The following is a 19,445-nucleotide window of genomic DNA, read 5'->3' on the forward strand; positions in this document are numbered from 1 at the left end:
ATAGGGAGGCTCGTGTCTTGAGTGGGTGGCCTGTCTGGGTGCCTGCTGAGGCTTGAACTTGGTCCTGGCTGGGACCGGGACGTATAGACCAAGAGTCTTCAAGGTCGTGCAAGAGTCCTTGAGGCCGTGTAATTTCATGTCTGTTTGCTCCGAGAACAGGGCCTTGTCATCGAAGGGGAGGTCCTGCAGGGAGCTCTGTCCCCCGCTGGACAACCCGTACAAGAGGAGCCTCCTCATGGACACCACAGAGGCCATAGTTCTTGCAGCCATGTCCACTGCATCCGAGGCTGCCTGAAGGGCTGCTCTCATGGCAGCTGTGCCGTCCTCTACCAGGGCCTTATACTCCTTCCTATTATGCTCCTGGAGGGAGTCCGTAAACTTTGGCATTGAGTTAAAGTTATATCTGCCCAGCAGGGCTTGGTGGTTTGCCACCCTCAGCTGGAAGCTCGAGGAAGAATAAAGCTTTTGGCCGAACAAGTCCGGCCTCCTCGATTCTTATTCTTACGGGTGGGAGCAGGTTGGCCCTGATGCTCCTTGTGGTTGACCACCTTGACCACTAGGGAGTTGGGGTGGGAGTATAGATATTCGTGCCCCTTTGTGGGCACAAAATACTTCTGCTCTGCCCTTTTAGATATGGGAGGCAGGGAAGACAGGATCTGTCACAGGGCATTGGAGATCTTCGCCACCCCGTCGTGGAGAGGGAGCGCTGTGGCCGAGAGGACATCGAAGAGGGAGTCCGAAGGCCTGTAGACTGAAGCTCGAAGCCTCCCTTTTCAAGAGCTCTTGGTGGGCGTTTGTGTCCTCCTGGGACACAGGAGGAGGAGTTTCCCTTATCAGGGGAGGGTGAGGATGGGAGCACGGTCCTCTGCGTCCCCACCGGTGCCACAGAACCCAACACTTGGTCCCCTTCTGAGCACGGGGCTGGGGAAGAGCGCTCCCCCCACCCCTTCCTGGGGGACTGAGAGAGGGAGGCCGACGGTCTTTCCGAGGCCCCGGCCACTGAGTGAACCACCACTGGGGGCTGCGTTGGGGCTCCTGGGGTCCATTGGTGCCAGGGCGCTGGCCAGGGAGCCTGGTGCCACCGTACTTGCTGTGGGCTGCCCCGCTGGACTCGCCCCGTCTGCCGACGGTCGGCTTCAAGGGGAGGCCATGCTGGCATACGAACGGCTGCTATCCTGGGATGGGGATGAGTAAAGGCATCGTGAACGGTGCCAGGCTCGAGACCTTGAGTTTGTTGTAGAGTACCGTCTGTAACAGCTGCTCTACGAGCGGCTCCATGATGGCCACTTGCCAGCGATCTATGCCTAGGGCTGTGGGAGCGGTGCCGGGTTGGGGACCTCAGCCAGATGGAGAGTAACATCGGTACTGCGAGGGACTATGGTGGCTTCTTGGAGTTGGTGACCTCTGGGACCGTCTGTCCCAGACCCGGTGGGGCATGCTCCTGATCTTGAGGCCTGCGCTCCCTCTATGCAGAGCAGTGCCTGGATTCCCTGCTGCTCATCACCCAGACAGACAGTCTGGTGGGGGTCAACATGGACCGGCAAGGGCTGCGAGCGGAGAAGTCACTCTGCGGAGAACGGTGTCGGGAACCTTCCCTTGACCGTGAGTGGTACCGCCCGCGTGGCGACTGTGGTGGGCCGAGCACTGGCTTGCCTCTGGACTGAGGAGCCACTGGGGTCGGTGCAGCCGCTACCGGGAGAGACATTACGTCTCAAGCCACCTGTAGGACCCCTGGCGTGGAGGGCACCCATATGTGGCCACTGACGTCCGGGGAAGCTGGCTCGGAGTGGGCTGGGCTACTCCACTTAACTTGAGTTGGAGGCTGCGAGGTCGAGGGGGATCGAGAGCTGCCCAACGTAGGTCTAGTCTCGCCCCCAGTCTTAGAATCATAGAATATCAGTGTTGGAAGGGACCCTAGGACCTCATCTAGTCCAACCCCCTGCTCAAAGCAGAACCAAGCCCCAACTAAATCATCCCAGCCAGGGCTTTGTCAAGCCTGACCTTAAAAACTTCTAAGGAAGGAGATTCCACCACCTCCCTAAGTAACCCGTTCCAGTACTTCATCACCCTCCTAGTGAAAAAGTTTTTCCTAATATCCAACCTAAACCTCCCCCACTGCAACTTGAGACCATTACTCCTCGTTCTGTCATCTGCCACCACTGAGAACAGCCTAGACTGATCCTCTTTGGAACCCCCTTTCAGGTAGTTGAAAGCAGCTATCAAATCTCCCCTCATTCTTCTCTTCCGCAGACTAAACATCCCCAGTTCCCCCAGCCTCTCCTCATAAATCATGTATTCCAGTCCCCTAATCATTTTTGTTGCCCTCCGCTGGACGCTTTCCAATTTCTCCACATCCTTCTTGTAGTGTGGGGCCCAAAACTGGACACAGTACTCCAGATGAGGCCTCACCAATGTCGAATAGAGGGGAACGATCACGTCCCACGATCTGCTGGCAATGCCCCTACTTATACACGCCAAAATGCCATTGGCCTTCTTGGCAACAAGGGCACACTGTTGACTCATATCCAGCTTCTCGTCCACTGTAATCCCCAGGTCCTTTTCTGCAGAACTGCTGCCGAGCCACTTGGTCCCTAGTCTGTAGCGGTGCATGGGATTCTTCCGTCCTAAGTGCAGGACTCTGCACTTGTCCTTGTTGAACCTCATCAGATTTCTTTTGGCCCAATCCTCCAATTTGTCTAGGTCCCTCTGTATCCTATCCCTACCCTCCAGCGTATCTACCTCTCCTCCCAGTTTAGGGTCATCTGCAAACTTGCTGAGGGTGCAATCCACACCATCCTCCAGATCATTTAGGAAGATATTGAACAAAACCGGCCCCAGGACAGACCCTTGGGGCACTCCACTTGATACCGCCTGCCAACTAGACATGGAGCCATTGATCACTACCCGTTGAGTCCGATGATCTAGCCAACTTTCTATCCACCTTATAGTCCATTCATCCAGCCCATGCTTCTTTCACTTGCTGGCAAGAATACTGTGGGAGACCGTGTCAAAAGCTTTGATAAAGTCAAGGAACAACACGTCCACTGCTTTCCCTGCATCCACAGAGCCAGTTATCTCATCATAGAAGGCAATCAGATTAGTCAGGCAGGACTTTCCCTTGGTGAATCCATGCTGACTATTCCTGATCACTTTCCTCTCCTCTGAGTGCTTCAGAAGTGATTTCTTGAGGACCTGCTCCATGATTTTTCCAGGGACTGAGGTGAGGCTGACTGGCCTGTAGTTCCCAGGATCCTCCTTCTTCCCTTTTTTAAAGATGGGCACTACATTAGCCTTTTTCCCGTCATCTGGGACCTTCCCCGATCGCCATGAGTTTTCAAAGTTAATGGTCAATGGTTCTGCAATCACATCCGCCAACTCCTTTAGCACTCTCGGATGCAACGCGTCCGGCCCCATGGACTTGTGCTCGTCCAGCTTTTCTAAATAGTCCCGAACCACTTCTTTCTCCACAGAGGGCTGGTCACCTCCTCCCCATGCTGTGCTGCCCAGTGCAGCAGTCTGGGAGCTGACCTTGTTCGTGAAGACAGAGGCAAAAAAAACATTGAGTACATTAGCTTTTTCCACATCCTCTGTCACTAGGTTGCCTCCCTCATTCAGTCTGGGGCCCACACTTTCCTTGACTTTCTTCTTGTTGCTAACATACCTGAAGAAACCCTTCTTGTTACTCTTAACATCTCTCGCTAGCTGCAACTCCAGGTGTGATTTGGCCTTCCTGATTTCACTCCTGCATGCCCGAGCAATATTTTTGTACCCCTCCCTGGTCATTTGTCCAAACTTCCACTTCTTGAAAGCTTCTTTTTTGTGTTTAAGATCAGCAAGGATTTCACTGTTAAGCCAAGCTGGTCGCCTGCCATATTTACTATTCTTTTTACACATCGGGATGGCTTGTCCCTGTAACCTCAATAAGGATTCTTTAAAATACAGTCTTGCCCCGGTGCCTTGATCGAGATCGCTTCTTCATCTTCTTAGCGTGTCCTGTGGATGGGGAGCAGTGCCGGCTGGTGGAGGGCACCGCTGGGTCGCCACACACGAATGCTGTGGTGCTCGGTGCCAACTCGGAGCGGCATAGCAGTGTTGGGGTCAGAGCTGACTGCATCAATATGGCTTGGAGCCGAATGTCCTGCTCCTTCTTGGTCTGAGGCTTAAATGATCTGCAAATCTTGCAGCGGTCGCTGAGGTGGGTTTCCCCAAGACAGCGTAAACAGCTAGTGTGCAGATCACTTATGGGCATAGGCCGTTTACAAGTGTCGAACGACTTAAAGCCCGGGGCGCAGGGCATGCCCCAACCCCGGAGCACTTCTCTACTCTATCTATATGACTTCCTGTTCTTTTTTTTTTTTTACTACAGGTACTAACTATCTATGAACTAAACAACAGTCCAAACCGGGAAGCTACAGCAGAAAGCTGGAGCAGAGCAGTTCCGAAGCACCTTCACTGGCGGCAAGAAGGCACTGAGGGTGGGGGGAGCGCGCAACCCCCTTATACCGCACCATGGGCTCGCTGGGGTGCTCCCCTACAGGTACTGCTGGGAAAAACTTCCAGCACCGGTGCACGTGGTGAGCACACACACCTACCGTGGAATGCATATGAGCAACTCATCTCGAAGAAGAATAACTATTTAATGACAGGTTTCACAGTAGCAGCCGTGTTAGTCTGTATTCGCAAAAAGAAAAGGAGTACTTGTGGCACCTTAGAGACTAACCAATTTATTTGAGCATGAGTTTTCGTGAGCTACAGCTCACTTCATTGGATGCATCTGATGAAGTGAGCTGTAGCTCACGAAAGCTTATGCTCAAATAAATTAGTTAGTCTCTAAGGTGCCACAAGTCCTCTTTTTCTTGCTATTTAATGACAGTCAATGTTGAGACTCAAAGAGTTAATGCTTTATAACTGTTAAAACACAAATTGTCAACATCGTGTGTCAGACAAAGTGCAGAGCCTGAAACCAAACTCTAGTTCTTAAGCAGCATTTTTCTCACTTTGCCTAGCTGTGAATTTCAATTATTATTGATGGAAATATTTGTGTGTGTGTTTGTGTCTCTGTGTCTGTGTTTGTGTGTAGGTCTATGCCTCCATATGTGTGTATATGGTGAAACTGACATTTACAGATAAAAATCTACTCCTTCCAAGACTAAATATAACAAAATTACTAGCAGATAAAGTAACTGCTCATGAAGTGAATGTACGTAATCCTTCTGTAACCTGCAGCCGGCTTCTACTAAAATCACAAGTTATACTGTAGTAATAAAACCATAAAAAGGGATAAAGTAAAAAAAAATTGTTACAGAAAAAATACTGTTAATTTAATAGCAAAGAAATGTATCAGTGGAGACATACATCATCTTGTGGAAAGCGTGACGTTTAAAATGCACTCAGACGCACAGAACAAATGGAATGAACTGGTTAAGACTCTTGGTTAAACCCCAGATAAGTTCTTTTAAGTAGGTCAAAGGTGTTGTGATTCTTTGTAGAGGGGAACGTAAAGGAGGATAGAAATGTAACAGTCTAAACGATTGAACGTTCCATGGGAAGTGGACTAATCACAAATTGTCCTGTGAGATAAATAGGTAACATAAAAACCCTGCAGACTGTAAAGAAATTGGCCCTGTGCATGCAGACAGGCCCGGGATCTGACTTGGGCAGCTTTGCCTTTCCTTACCCACCCTGTCAGATCTGTAGTTCAGGGAACTTGATTGAACAGCCTGAGTGGAGCTGACTATTTCATCCTTCTCATTCAGTGGCATAACCCACCTTCCACAATGCAAGGAGAATTCAGCGCTCTCACCTGTCTGCTGGATGCCAGGGTCTGGCTTTCCCCCGGAAGCCCACCCATCTCAGCCAGCAGTGGTTCCAGCAGGTGTTCACTGGCTCTGGGCTCACATGGGTTTTGTGGTGGCTCCCAAGTGCCCTGGGACGTGTGATGGGTGTGGAGGTGCCAACAGCAGGGTGCTGCCCACAGAGCATTGCCTCAAGGAGATAAGTGCCCCCCAACCCTGCCCTCTGGCTGCCCTTTGTGGTCTCCTACCTCCAGACGGAGTAGGCCTGGCCCCATTTAGCTGCCAGGTCTGAGACTCATACTAGGGAGGAGGAATGGGAAGGCCAAACAGGGGCTGGCAGAACAGGAGGCATGGATCTCTGCCCCAAGTCAAGTGGGAGCCTCCCCAGGGAGCCGCTCCCAAACTCCCATCCCTTCTCGGAGCTCTGGCTGCAGGCTACTCCCCAGCTCTGCCCTACAAGTGGACAGCGCCAGGGAAGCCAGTGGCCCTGCCTGGCACACAAGTACCTGTAGCAGAGCACTGGAGGGTCGCGGTTTCTCCAGCTACCACTGTCAGTGTCGGCTTCACTGTGATCTCAGGGGCGCCGGGCTTTCCGTGGGCAGCTTCCACGTTCACCTCCACTTGGACCTGTGCGGAGCCGATGGAGTTCTGGGCCACGCAGATGTAGGTGCCAGCGTCTTCAGACTTGGCTGCCGAGATCTGGGGGCAGAGACACAGCATTGGGAGGCCTGTGGGGTGTGATGAAGCCACATCCCCCTTCCAGTCCCCCCAAGGCTGAGCGACAGGAGTGATGTTAGGCGGCACTAGGTCCTGTTGTAGGGGGTGCAGCCTTGTCTGTTGCAGCTCTGCCCAGCGAGCTGGCTGGGGGTCCAGCGCTGTGCCCTGCAGACAGCAAGACAGGGAGCCCGGAGCGCAGAGGGCAGCAGCCCCTTTCATGTCCGCCAGGCCCAGGGCAGTATTTAGGGGCACTTGTGTGGGGATCCAGGCTGTGGGAGCCAGAGAGAAACCCAGGGTCTGTCTGTGCCCAGCAGCCTCGGGGAAGGACGGGCCAGGTCCCTGTCCCAGTGCGATCCAGGCAGACAGCTCAGTCACAATGGGGAGGCCACGTTGCCTGCCCCCCTACCTCAGAGTGGGCCCTGAACTGCCCCATGCCCCATCAGAGGCCGGCATGGGTGGTTTCTTTGCTCAGCTCCTGCTATGGTTGGCTGAGGAAGGGAGTTCTGCTCCCTGGCCGGGCAGGACTGGACTGTGGTGCAGCCATGGGCAGATCCCCTGGCGACCCCGATAGCCCCATGGTCCACATGGACAGGATAAAGGCCAAGTTGCCTGTGCCATGGTGCGGGGCCCCCTCCCCCTCCCCCCAGCCCCAGCTTACTTGTAGCACTGCTTGGCTCTCCAGGGGCAACAAGGTCTGGTGCTCGATTTTCTGCCTCATGCCCAAGCGGCTCCAGCGAACCAGCGGGCGAGGGTCGCCCATGCCAAGGCAATCCAGGCTGATGGACTTGCCTGTCTTCACCGTCACGGAGCCCTGGGGCATCACAGACACTGTAGGAGAGCCTGGAAGGGTGCAGAGGGGAGGGGTGGAGTCAGGGCACAACCTGCCAGCCAGAGCTGCTAGAAATCCTCATGGAGCAGCTGGGAGCTGGCCCCGACAGACTGCAGGGGCAGCACCAAGATGGCCCCAAGAGCTTTCAAGGAGCTGCTGGGCAGGAGTGTGGAGCCAAAGTGGGGTGGCCAGCAGCCCAGCCCCCAGTGTGCTCAGCTAGTCAGTGGGCTTTCAGGCCAGCCCTACACAAGCGGATTCAAGCCCTGAGCACTGAGGGGCGTGTCTGGGGGTGGGCCCGACTGGGACATGCAATCCAGGCTGGGAGGCTGTTGGGGGTTAAACCTACCCCTCCCCAAAGGCCCCCCCATCCCTGCCCATGGGCTCCCTGGCTTGAGGAACATCCCCAGGCTCCACTGGCTCCCGGGCAAGAGACCAGGAACAGCCCGAGTGCACCTCCGCCAGCCCCATTGCCAGAGCACGGCAGCCGACACAGGGTTCCAGTCCTGGAGCAGCAGCTCAGGTTGGCCCCCACCACCGAGACCCTCAGCGCCCACCCGGGACAGGGTGAAGCTGAGGCGGACTGGTGTGATAGAACGACAATGCTGGGGTGCCAGCTAGAGGCTTTCAGGGGCCAGTCAGTGAGCTAGGGACCAGGCCAGGTATCCCAACTGCCTGTCCCCAGCGCTGCCCCCTCTCCTGTACTCACGGCCTCTCACCTTGCACCATTAAGTTAACCACGCTGTTGGCTACGCCGTAGCGGTTGGAGGCCACACAGCGATAGGCCCCCTGGTTGCTGGGGCGAGCCCTGTAGATGGTGATCACTGAGCCATTGGGGCTGATCTTCACATTGTCTGCAGGGGGAAAGACACAGGTGAGCAAACAGCTGATCTCACCCCTGGGGCTGGGAGCTCTTGCAGAAAACCCAGATTCCTAACGCCTGAAACACTGACAGCGCCCCCTGCTGGGAGAGGCCAGGACTGGAGTAGCTGGGAACTTCCCCCGAGCACCCAGGCTCTTACTCTATCTTATCACGCCTCTTGCTGGCATATGCTGGGACTGGAGGAGCTGAGCTTCCCTGAAACCAACACTGCTGCCCTGCAGCCCCTCTGTGCCCCAGGTTGTTTGCTCTCACTCTAGTGCGAGCCCAGGGAGCTGGGGCCATGGCTAGAGCAGGGGCCCATGTGTCCCTGGCCCAGGGGAAGGGTGGGCTGTTTTTGCTCACACCCCAGATATGCAGAGCCCAACGGGCGTCCAGGCCCCATGGCCCCACATGGGAAGGGAGGACGACACAGGGTCTGCAGATGGCTGCTGCAGTGGAGAGGGACAATGCCCATGGCTGCCCAGCATCCTGGCCAGGGAATGGGAGTGCCCCCACAGGAGACTAGGCGCTGTGGGTCTGGGGGAGCAGGGCTAGCACTCATGGGGGGATCTTGGAGAGAAGTGGGGGCAGGGAGAGGACAACAAGGTGTGGGGGAAGGGACGCTGATGAAGAGGGGATGTCGGGTCCTGTATGGTGGGGGCCGTGGGTACTGGACCCAGGGCACTGGGGGGGACATCAGCAGCAGTGGGCTGGAGTTGGCGTGAGAACTACCTTGCAGCTGCTGCTTTGGGGCCATCTTCCAAGTGATATTGATGGGCCGGGCACCATCATGGATGCGGCACTTGAAGGTGGCATCCTCGCCCTGGCGCACAGCAGTGCTGTGTGGCTCGATGGAGATGATGGGGCTCTGCAGACCTGCCAGGCGGGGAAGGGAAACGGGGTTAGAGCTGTGACACCCAGACCTCAGGCGTTCGGGAGCTAAATTAGCCAGCAGCACTACCCCAAAAGCCCCAGTCGCGTGAAGCCATTGGTTCACTTCCTGTAGCGCGAGAGATTCCGATTGAAACAGTCTGATGGGAATTATCTCGATATCGTTCTCGCAGCAAAATGACTGACCGAATAGCATTATTTTATCAGCTGCAGTCGGTCAATAACAGAGTAACAGCACCCTGCTTGGTTACTTATGAAATCACAGTGTTTTAATATGTGCTGCGAAGAGCCGCAGGAGCCACCTGGAGCCACTTGTGGCTCATGAGCTGTCTGAGTGTCACTGGATAGACTATCCCCGGGGAGCCCCTGAGCCACGGCCTTAGGACCGCCCACCTATCAGCAGGCCAGACAGACTTACGGTAGGAGGAGCTGGTGCCAGAGGAGACGCTCACAGTGATGGAGGCCTCGCGGGGGCCGGCGCTGGTGCTGACGCGGCAGACGTACTCGCCTGAGTCGGCTGCAGAGACCTGGACCAGCCGCAGGTGGGAGCCGGAGACCTGGCGGGAGAGGAGTCCAGGAGTCGGAGAGAAAGGGCTGAAGCATCTGTCTACAGCCAATCCCTGGGAAAGTCTGATCCCACTTCCGACAGCTGCCATGGGACCAGAGCCACGGCAGCCCCCAGCCCACACGCTCCCCATGCTGCCGGGCTCCGCCATGGGGTGGCCCAGTCAGTGACTGCTCCCCCCTTCACTGGCGACTGTCTATCTGTCTATTGTACCTGGATTCCCCAACCCCAGCTGACTGCTAGGCCATTGACGGAGCCCTGCTGGGGAGTGAGCCAGTCCCATCCCCAGCCACAGCTCTGTGGAGACAGAAGCAGCAGATCCCTCTGTCCCCCAGGACAAATCAATCCTGGGAAGATCCCCCCCACACCCCAGGAAAAAGAAAGAAAGTGCCCCCAGGTGCTGGGCTACTTCCTACCTGGTGACTGGCCGGCAGGGCACCCCCCCTCTTGTACCACGTGACTGTGGATGGTGCCTGGCCCGCAACGAGGCAGTTCAGGTCCAGGGTCTGTCCCTCGGCAATGGAGGACGAGGAAGACTCGATCCGGACGTGGGGCACCACACCTGAGGCTGGAGGAGCCGGGGGAGATGGAAGTTAGAGCTGCAGGGGAGGTCCCCTCACACAGCGGAGGAATTGGAGATAGAAACTGCCTGACAAAGCAGCCAGTCCACCCCCAGCCCCCATGGCCAGAGCAGGAGCCCCTCATCCCAGACAGCCTGATGCAGGCAGCTTTGAAAAGACTCAAGCAAGGGGCTCCCAGCCCTTCCCCGGGAACTGTGCCACAGCCTTGATCCTGCTGGCAGGATCATCACCCCCTTCAGCAGATGGGGAAACTGAAGCAGAGAGAGGAGAAGGCTTGCACAAGGCCATGCAGCTAATCTATGGCAGAGGCAGGATTCGAACCCAGGACAGCCTCGCTCCTAGTGCTCCAAGAGTCAGACACTGCTGCTTGTGGGCAGGGGACTGTGCGGGAGTCGGCCTGGGAGCAGATCACTTATCTCCCACCTCAGGCACCAGCCCCGAGCTAGGGCATGTCCAGTCCTGGCTGCCGAAGCCCACCTGCCTGTAGAGCGGCTGGCAGGATTTGGTCCCAGAGAACTGACTACCTGCCAGAGAGGCCACGTCAGCGCAGGCCAGGCAGACTTACAGTGGGATGGGCCGGTGCTGTCCTCGATGGTGACAACAAGAGCTGCCTCCTGGGTGACGGCACCGGTGCTGACGCGGCAGACGTACTCGCCCGAGTCGGCTGCTGAGACCTGCGGGATGCGCAGGCGGGAGCCGGAGACCTGGTGGGGAGAGGGTCCGTGACAGACCAGGACAAACATAGATTCATAGATTCCAAGGCCATTGTGATCACTTAGCCCGTCCCCCTGGATAGCCCAGGCCACAGACCTGCCCACAATAAATCCTAGAGCAGAGCTTCTAGAAAAACATCCCATCTTGCTTTACAAATTGCCATGGCTGGAGAATCCATAAGACCCTGGTCAATTGTTTCAGTGGTTAATTGCTCTCGCTGTCCCCCTTATTTCCAGTCTGAATGAGCCTAGCTTCAAGTCCCATCCTGTCAGACCTTTCACTGCTAGAGCCCGTTATTAAACGTTTGTTCGTGTAAATGCCTACAGACTAGGATCAAGTCACCCCTCAACCTTCTCTTTGTTAAGCAAAATCAATTGAGCTTCTTGAATCTATCACTATAAATTGTGTTTTCTAACCCTTTAATCCTTCTTGTGGCTCTTTTCTGAACCCGCTCCAATGTATCAACATCCTTCTTGAATTGTGGGCACCAGAACTGGACCCAGGATGCCAACTGCGTCGCACCAGTGCCAAGTACAGAGGTAAAATCACCTCTCTGCTCCTACTCGAGATTCCCCTGTTTATGCATCCCGGGATTGCATTAGCTCTTTTGGTCACAGCATCGTATTGGGAGCTCATGTTCGGCTGATTATCCACCATGGTCCCCAAATCTTTTTCAAAGTCCCTGTTCCCCGGGGTAGAGTCCCCCATCCTGTAAGTGTGGCCAGCATTCATTGTTCCTAGATGGATATATTTACATTTAACCATATTAAAATGCATATTGTTTACTTGCGCCCAGTTTACCAAGTGATCCGACTGCTCTGTCAGTGACCTAACCTCTTTTTATTTACCACTCCGATATTTGTGTCAGCTGCAAACAAGAAGCAGCCTGCCCTGATTCCCAGAGTCCACAGCCCCAGTCAGTCCTGAGGCCCCCTGCTCCCGGGGTGGGGCACAGTGGTAAGAAGAGCTGCCATCTGCTGCCATTGCTCCTTCCCTAAGCATCCCACTGCTGCTTTCATTCCCTCGGCTGGAGCGACTCAATCACCTCTCTCCTCACTCTTGGCAAAGCCCAGAAGCCTGTCTCCCTGCCCAGGGAAGCTCCTCTGTCTGGGAGCCTCCAGACACAGCCGTTCCAGGAGCAGGGCCTGAGAAAACCAATCTGGAGCTCAGCCCAGCCCCCTGCTTGCTGCCGTACCTGGTGACTGGCTGGCAGGGAGCCCCCCCGCTTGTACCATCTGACTCTGGGCTGTTCCTGGCCCGCAACGAGGCAGTTCAGGTCCAAGGTCTGTCCCTCTGCGATGGAGGATGAGGAAGACTCAATCCGGACAGGGGGGGCCACGCCCAAGGCTGGAAGAGCTGAGGGGGAGGGTGCAACATCGCATCACGGTGCCAAGGAGCAAAGGCAGTGTCGTCCATCTCCCCAGGCAGGGCCCAGCCATGGCAGGAAGGTTCCCAGTGCATTGCCCAGCTCCAAAGGACTCCACCCTAGGCCCCCTAGGTGATGGGATCCCCGCAATGCAGCCAGCGCATCCTATCACCCCCGGCTCCCCTCCTTGTGCAGTCCCAAGCGAGCCCTCCCCAGCACTCAGAGCCCTGGGAGCCTCCCTCATGGACCCTGCCCCACAGGGCTAACCCAGCACTGGGGCAGGGTCTGTGCCCTCCCACAATGCACTGGAGTTAGCCAAGGTGGATCCCAATACCTGCCCTAGGATTATAGCACCCACCTGGCCCCACCCCTTAGCCCACAGTGCCCACCTCACCACACCAGGGGTCTCCGATCCCCATGGACTCCTGGCTTGTGCACCCCGATGTGAAGCCCCTGCTATTCCTGAGCCAGGCCAGGGCCCTGAGCCAATCTCAACAGATGTCTCCATGGAGATGGGTACGAACCAATCTAGGAGAGGGTACTGGGCCCCCAGGGGTCTCTAGCACTGGGTCCATGCCCCTTGTCTGTGTGGGCCCCTGGCACTGAGTCCCATGCCCACTGGCCTCTCCACATGTGGGCCCCACCCTGCCCAGACGTACGGTACGAGGAGCCGGCACTGCGGGGGATGGTGACGATGACGGAGGCTTCCAGGGGGCCGGTGCTGTTGCTGACACGGCAGATGTACTCGCCCGAGTCGGCAGCTGAGACCTGGGGGATGCGCAGGCGGGAGCCGGAGACCTGGCGGGGAGAGAGGGCAGAGGCCATGGGGCATTGAGGAGAGCTGTGCTCGGTAGGCAGGGGCACACGAGGAGCTGGGCTCCTTGGGAAAGCCAGCCCTGCCTGTGTGACAAGCCCTTACAAGGCTGGCACGGACTGTGTCCGACTCCCACCATCTCCCAGCCCCCATGCAGCCCCTGTGGCTCCTCCTGAGGCAGGACTGGGACACCACGGACTTTTCCAGGCATTTGGTTTCCAAAGCATTTGCTGCCTCTTGTGGGTTTCATTGTCCAAGGACACCAACCTTCTCCCCGTCGCTGCCCCACCCAGGAAATCCCATGGGTCTGCTGCTCCCAGGAGCATGGGGGAATTTACGGGCTACGGCCATCAATTCCCAGCCGCCATGAGCCCCCATACCTGGCTACTGGCTGGCAGGGAGTTCCCCCGCCTGTACCACGTGACTCTGGGCTGCGCCTGGCCTGCGACCAGGCAGTTCAGGTCCAAGGTTTGTCCCTCAGCAATGGACGCGGAAGAGGTCTCGATCCTCACTGGGGGGGTGACGCCCAGAGCTGGAAGGGGAACAGAGGCTCAGCACAGAGAGCTCAGAGATGGTGAAGGACCCACTGTGCCCTGCCAAGCTATGATCAACCCACAGGGCGCACGAGACTACAGCCCAGGCTGGGACATCAGCCAGCTCCCTCCTGCTTCCCGGCCATTCCCCGTGCCCGCTGCCCAGCCCAGGCCATGACATCAGCCAGCTCCCTCCTGCTTCCCGGCCCATCCCACTGCCCGCAGCCCAGCCCAGGCCAGGACATCAGCCAGCTCCCTCCTGCTTCCCGGCCATTCCCAGTGCCCGCTGCCCAGCCCAGGCCAGCACATCAGCCAGCTCCCTCCTGCTTCCCGGCCCATCCCACTGCCCGCAGCCCAGCCCAGGCCAGCTCCCTCCTGCTTCCCGGCCATTCCCCGTGCCCGCAGCCCAGCCCAGGCCAAACTCACAGTAAGAGGAGCCGGCGCCACCCTGGATGGTGACGATGAGCGAGGTCTCCTGGGTGATGGCACCAGTGCGGACGCGGCAGATGTACTCGCCTGAGTCAGCTGCTGAGACCTGGGGGATGCGCAAGCGCGAGCCGGAGACCTGGTGGGCAGCGAATCATGTGGAGAACGGGTCCATGAGAAGAGGGAGCGCACGGGAAGCTGGCGAGGTCAGTGATCCCTCCACTCCCTTACCCCGCCTTTGGCCCCAAGCGACCCCTCCCCAGGCTCTGCGCTGTGGGGTGGGGCTGGCTGTTCCCACTGGGTCTCCTGGCAGGACTGCTCAGCTCTGCTCCCTTGAGCTCTCCTGGCCCAGGGGGCCCCTCCTCCTCCTCTAACTATATCTCTGCTCCCGAGCCACTGGAGCCAAGCCCCGCTGCCTGGTCAGGAGGAGAAGGTATTCCAGGAAACCCCGGGACAAGACCCCCTCCTGGGAGGGCAAAGGGAATCCAAGGCCCAGGAAACACCCTCTGGAAATGCCCGCTAGGCCCCCCATGTCTCCTACCTGGTGGCCGGCCGGCAGGGAGCCCCCCCGCTTGTGCCATGTGACTCTGGGCTGCACCTGGCCCGCAACGATGCACTTCAGGTCCAAGGTCTGTCCCTCGGCGACGGAGGATGAGGAAGACTCGATCCTCACTGGTGGGGTGACGCCTGAGGCTGGAGGGGCCAAGGGCAGAGGGTTGGAGCTGCGGGCTCCAGCTCCCTCCCATGGAGAAGAGATGGAGCAGAGCTGTGGGGGCAGGTCTCCCAGGGCTGGGGCCAGATCAGCACCAGCAGGGAGCTCCTGAATGCCCTGCCTGGTCTAGTTCAGGGCTCCAGCCGCTTCCCCAGGGGCCTGTCCCACAACCCACAGACCTCGCCTTTTGGGAGCTCAGAGCCACCCCATCAATTCTAGTCACCCTGTTGGGGGGCTCAGATCTCCCCTTGGATGGCAGCACCTGCGGGTGCTCAGGCTTGCCCACTAGAGGCACATCCCCAGAGGGCACCGAGCTTCCTCCGCCCTGCGGAAGAGGAGAGCACAGTGGCCACGCACAACTCACGGTAGGAGATGCTGCTGCTCTGCTGGATGGTGATGATGACAGAGGCCTCCTTGTTGCCGGCGCGGCAGACATACTCGCCCGAGTCAGCCGCTGAGACCTGGACCAGCCGCAGGCGCGAGCCAGAGAGCTGCGGGGCGGGTCACGGAGAGCCCAGAGTCAGAGAAGGAAGGCCAGGTTGCTGTCCTCTGACCCAGCTCTGCGGGGATGGAGCTGGAGCGTCTAACCTGCACCACACAGCGTGGGGCTGCCTGCCTGGCCTCCACCAGGCTCAGGCTTGCGCCTGCTGCTCCCAGGTCCCCTGCTGATCAGCTGGCAGAGCAGGACTCACCCCCCTATCCATGTACGCTCCCAGCCCCCGACTCCTCTGCCGCCAGGGATGAGAACGCCACTCCTGGCTCTGCCCTTTCGACTAGGAGTCCTGCCACTGCACCGGGACCCCCATAGAGCCAGCTCGCAGCAGGACAGAGCCCAGCTCATTCCCAGAGCTGCCATTTTCACCCAGTAGCCACATTCTTTGGACCCAGAGGAACCTGGACAGAACCTCCCCACTAGACCAGCCTCGCTTTCCTACCTGGTGATCCGCCGGCAGGGAGCCCCCCCGCTTGTACCATGTGACCGTGGCTGCCGCCTGGCCTGCAACAAGGCAGTTCAGGTCCAGGGTCTGTCCCTCGGTGACGGAGGACGATGATTGCTCTATCCGAATTGGGGGGCGGATGCCCAAGGCTGGAAGAGCCAAGAAGAGGTAGGCATGGCTGACAGCATGTTCTCAGAGCATTTCATACCCCCATGCAAAGTGGAGATGTAAATGACTCTGGGGTCCTATGGTCCCAGCCCACCCCAGCTGTCAACAGCCCGGTGATGGGGCTTCCCCCGGCAGGAAATTATCCCAGAGCTGAACCCCTCCTCTCTCCCTCTGAAATCTAAAGGGGACGGCCCCCAACCTGATCTCTGCAGGATGCTCCTGCACTGAAGGCAAGCAGGATGCTGCCCTCCCCTCACCCTAGATCCCAAGGCAGGGCAGGTGATTGGATTCCCCACATGTAGGGCTTCAGGCATGCGTCCTGGGGTACAAAGCTCAGCTGTGCATATACAGGGGAGGCTGCCTCTAAAGCCCACTTTCCCAAGGCCAGTGCCCATGGGACAGGCTAGGCTGGGGAAACCGAAGCAGAATCTGCAACGTACCCCCATCCCCACTTTAAATAGGGTCTCTGGTGGCACCCGATCCTGCCTCTGCCCTGAGCCAAGCACCTGCTCAACACTCCAGTATGCTCCCCACGAAGGAGTCTCAGCAGCCATCACCCCACAGCCCTTGAGCAGTGAGGGATGTGCTAATCATCGTTACCGTTTATAGCAGGAGCCACCCGAGGCCCCACTGAGATCAGGGCCCATTGTGCCGGGCACTGCCCAGACACAGAGTGAGAGCCAGGCCCTGCCCAATTTGAGATCAGGGCCACATTGTGTCAGGCGCTGCACAGACACAGAGACCCTGCCCTGAAGAGCTAAACAGAAAAAGGGAGGGGAAACTGAGGCACAGAGGAGTTTAGCAGGTCAGTGGCAGAGGGATCATAGAACCCAGATCCCCAGTCCAGTGCTCTGTCCACTAGGCCAGGCTGCCTGCCATGGATGTACAGAGCCACCCCTCGTGGGACACTGGAAGTCCAGCCGTCATGTCTGTTGCCTGAACTCACAGTAGGAGGACCCGGCGCTGCTGACGGTGACAATGATGGAGGCTTCTTGGACCACAGCACCGGTGCTGACGCGGCAGACGTACTCGCCCGAGTCAGCCGCTGAGACCTGGGGGATACGCAGGTGGGAGCCGGAGACCTGGTGGGGAAGGAACCGGGAGAGCGAGAGTGGAGGAGAGAAAGGGACAAACCCCACATCTGACATCCAGGCTCCGATAACGTCTCCTCAGGGCAGGAGGGGTGACCCTCCACCCTCAAGGTGACCCTCCACCGTCGGGGGCTGCCATGATCCCAGCCTGTTAGCCAGGCTCTGACGGTCGCCATTCCTAGGAGAGCAACCCGAGCCCCACTGCCCTGGGAGCAGCAGTGCATTGTGGATAGCGCAGGCAGGATGACAGGAGCCATGTATGTGAGAGCATGGGAGTTTTTCATAGTATTTTGTATAAGAACATAAGATCAGCCACACTGGGTCAGACCAAAGGTCCATCCAGCCCAGTATCCTGTCTACCGACAGTGGCCAATGCCAGGGGCCCCAGAGGGAATGAACAGGTAATTATCAAGTAATCCATTCCGTCTAGTGTGTGGGCCTCAGTGACCCTACAGGGGCTGATATGTTGAAGGGGGCCCTCCAGGGACTGTTCCTGAGTCGTGCGAGAGCCCCCGCCTGGGGACCCTGACAGGTTGTTCCCACACCACTACAGCACTGGGCTATGGCAGAGTTGGGCAGTTTCCCCATGGAGCTGCCAAGTACTAACCAGGGTACCAAGGTGAGAAACCAGATAACTCTGGAGGGAGATGGACATCCTCCAGAGATGGGCTCATCTGCAGCAAACAACCCTGCCAGACCCACTCTCCCTGGGCCCAAGGAACCCGCAATCATGTCCCGCGTGTGTATCTCCTACCTGGTGACTGGCCGGCAGGGAGCCCCTCCGCTTGTACCACGTGACCATGGCTGGTGCCTGGCCCGCGACAAGGCACTTAAGGTCCATGGTCTGTCCCTCAGCAATGGAGGACGAGGAAGACTCGATGCGGACAGGGGACTCGACGCCCGAGGCTGGAGGAGCCAGGGGGATGGGGTGTTAGAGCTGGGGGAGAGGTCCCCTCACATAGCAGAGGAATTGGAGATAGAAACAGCCTGCCAAAGTGGTTAGTCCACACCCAGCCCCTGCAGCAGGAGCTCTGTCAGCAGAGCCTGGAGAGCTGAGGGTCTGGCTTTCAGGAGAGGCCAAGGTGGCTGACAGGCTGCGCCTCCTGCTTGGCGTGTGGGAGCTCTGTGCTTGGAGGTTCTGGCCTCATGGCCAGCAGCCTCTGCTCCCAGGCACCGGGCCGTGATGTGGAGGGACAGGGAACAGTGCTGGTCAAGCAGGGGGAACCCAAGGCAAGTTTCACAGGGAGGGGAAGTAACTTGCCCCAGTTACGCAGCAAGCTAGGGCAGAGGTGGGGCTAGAACCCAGGTCTCCTGAGCCCCCTCCATGCCCAGGCCATGCAGCCTCTCCTGGAGCATTGCCTTCCCTCCAGCAGCACAAACAGGTCTCCCTTTCCCTCTGGGGCCCGAAGCCAGATCAGCACCACAGCTCACTTCCTTCTCAGCCTCTGCTGAGCCGGCCGCCCCAAGGGCAGGGGTGCCAATCAGGATGGCAGTTTCCATGATGTGGGCACCTCCCTACTAGATGCTGGCCCAGTGGTGGTTAGCCTGTTTTATGGCCATGGCCAGCCTGGAAGGAGATTCCTTCTGCTCCTCACTGCTTTGCTCGTCCCCTGGGAGACAAGAGATGCCTTGGCCTTCCCCTGCAGGGCTGCCCTAAAGGGCTCCCTGCAGGACCTCCTTGGACCCGCTCCCTCCCGCCCCGTGCATCCCAGCTGGCACTGCCGGGCCCAGCTGCCAGCAAGGCGGAGGAGCAGATGCCCTGAACCCTAAGGCCAGAGGTCACGCCCGAGTCAGGGTTTCCAGGCCAGCCCAGGGCTGCACCGTACCAGGCACTGCCTTCACTTACAGTACGGTGAATCGGTGGCCCGGTAGATGTTGACGATGATGGAGGCCTCTTGGATGCCAGCGCCGGAGCTGGTGCGGCAGACATACTCGCCCGAGTTGGCCGCTGAGACCCGGACCAGCCGCAGGTGGGAGCCGGAGACCTGGCGGGGAATGGGGCAGGAAAGCAATGGGGCTTTGTGAGAAGAGAGAATGGAACTAGCAAGCTGAATGGAGCCGCTGGGGGAGCTAACCCCAAGCCTGCGTCCCTCAGCCAAGGCAGCCTCCCCCAGCGTGTGGGGCAAAGGACTAGCTGGGGTGGGGGAGTGGACCCGCCTCTCAGTGGTTCTCCAACGTTCAGCTAAAAGAGTCAGTCCCTTGCTGTGAAGGTTGCACAGAAAATTGTGAAAGCATGACCTGAGTGCAACCAATGCAGGGTCGGCCCGAGTCTGCAGGGAGCCTGAGATGCTCCATCATGCTGGGGGTGCCCCCACTCAGCGGCCAGGCTTAGCTCCATGACAGCAGGGCAATCTGGGCCAGCCTTTCCCAGGGCGTGTGGGTTGGGGGCTGGCGAAGGACCAGCGTGGAAGAGGCCTACACGAGAACGTGTCACCCTCCACCCACA

At 58.1% G+C, this 19,445-nt stretch overlaps 1 protein-coding gene across 1 annotated transcript in view; it reads right to left on the reverse strand.

Moving 5' to 3' along the window:
- HSPG2 (heparan sulfate proteoglycan 2) overlaps nucleotides 1-19,445 on the reverse strand; it is a 194,685-nt gene that overhangs the window by 28,532 nt on the left and 146,708 nt on the right. The window contains 17 exon segments of the mRNA XM_073316403.1: nucleotides 6,302-6,494; nucleotides 7,171-7,352; nucleotides 8,058-8,192; nucleotides 8,933-9,076; nucleotides 9,510-9,648; nucleotides 10,073-10,224; nucleotides 10,803-10,941; nucleotides 12,147-12,307; nucleotides 12,977-13,115; nucleotides 13,512-13,663; nucleotides 14,091-14,229; nucleotides 14,632-14,783; nucleotides 15,167-15,293; nucleotides 15,738-15,889; nucleotides 16,855-16,990; nucleotides 17,754-17,905; nucleotides 18,846-18,984. Of these exon segments, the coding sequence (XP_073172504.1) occupies nucleotides 6,302-6,494; nucleotides 7,171-7,352; nucleotides 8,058-8,192; nucleotides 8,933-9,076; nucleotides 9,510-9,648; nucleotides 10,073-10,224; nucleotides 10,803-10,941; nucleotides 12,147-12,307; nucleotides 12,977-13,115; nucleotides 13,512-13,663; nucleotides 14,091-14,229; nucleotides 14,632-14,783; nucleotides 15,167-15,293; nucleotides 15,738-15,889; nucleotides 16,855-16,990; nucleotides 17,754-17,905; nucleotides 18,846-18,984 (2,533 nt within the window).

This window comes from Lepidochelys kempii, chromosome 18, assembly GCF_965140265.1.
Source record: "Lepidochelys kempii isolate rLepKem1 chromosome 18, rLepKem1.hap2, whole genome shotgun sequence".
NCBI classification, from domain to species: Eukaryota; Metazoa; Chordata; order Testudines; family Cheloniidae; genus Lepidochelys; species Lepidochelys kempii.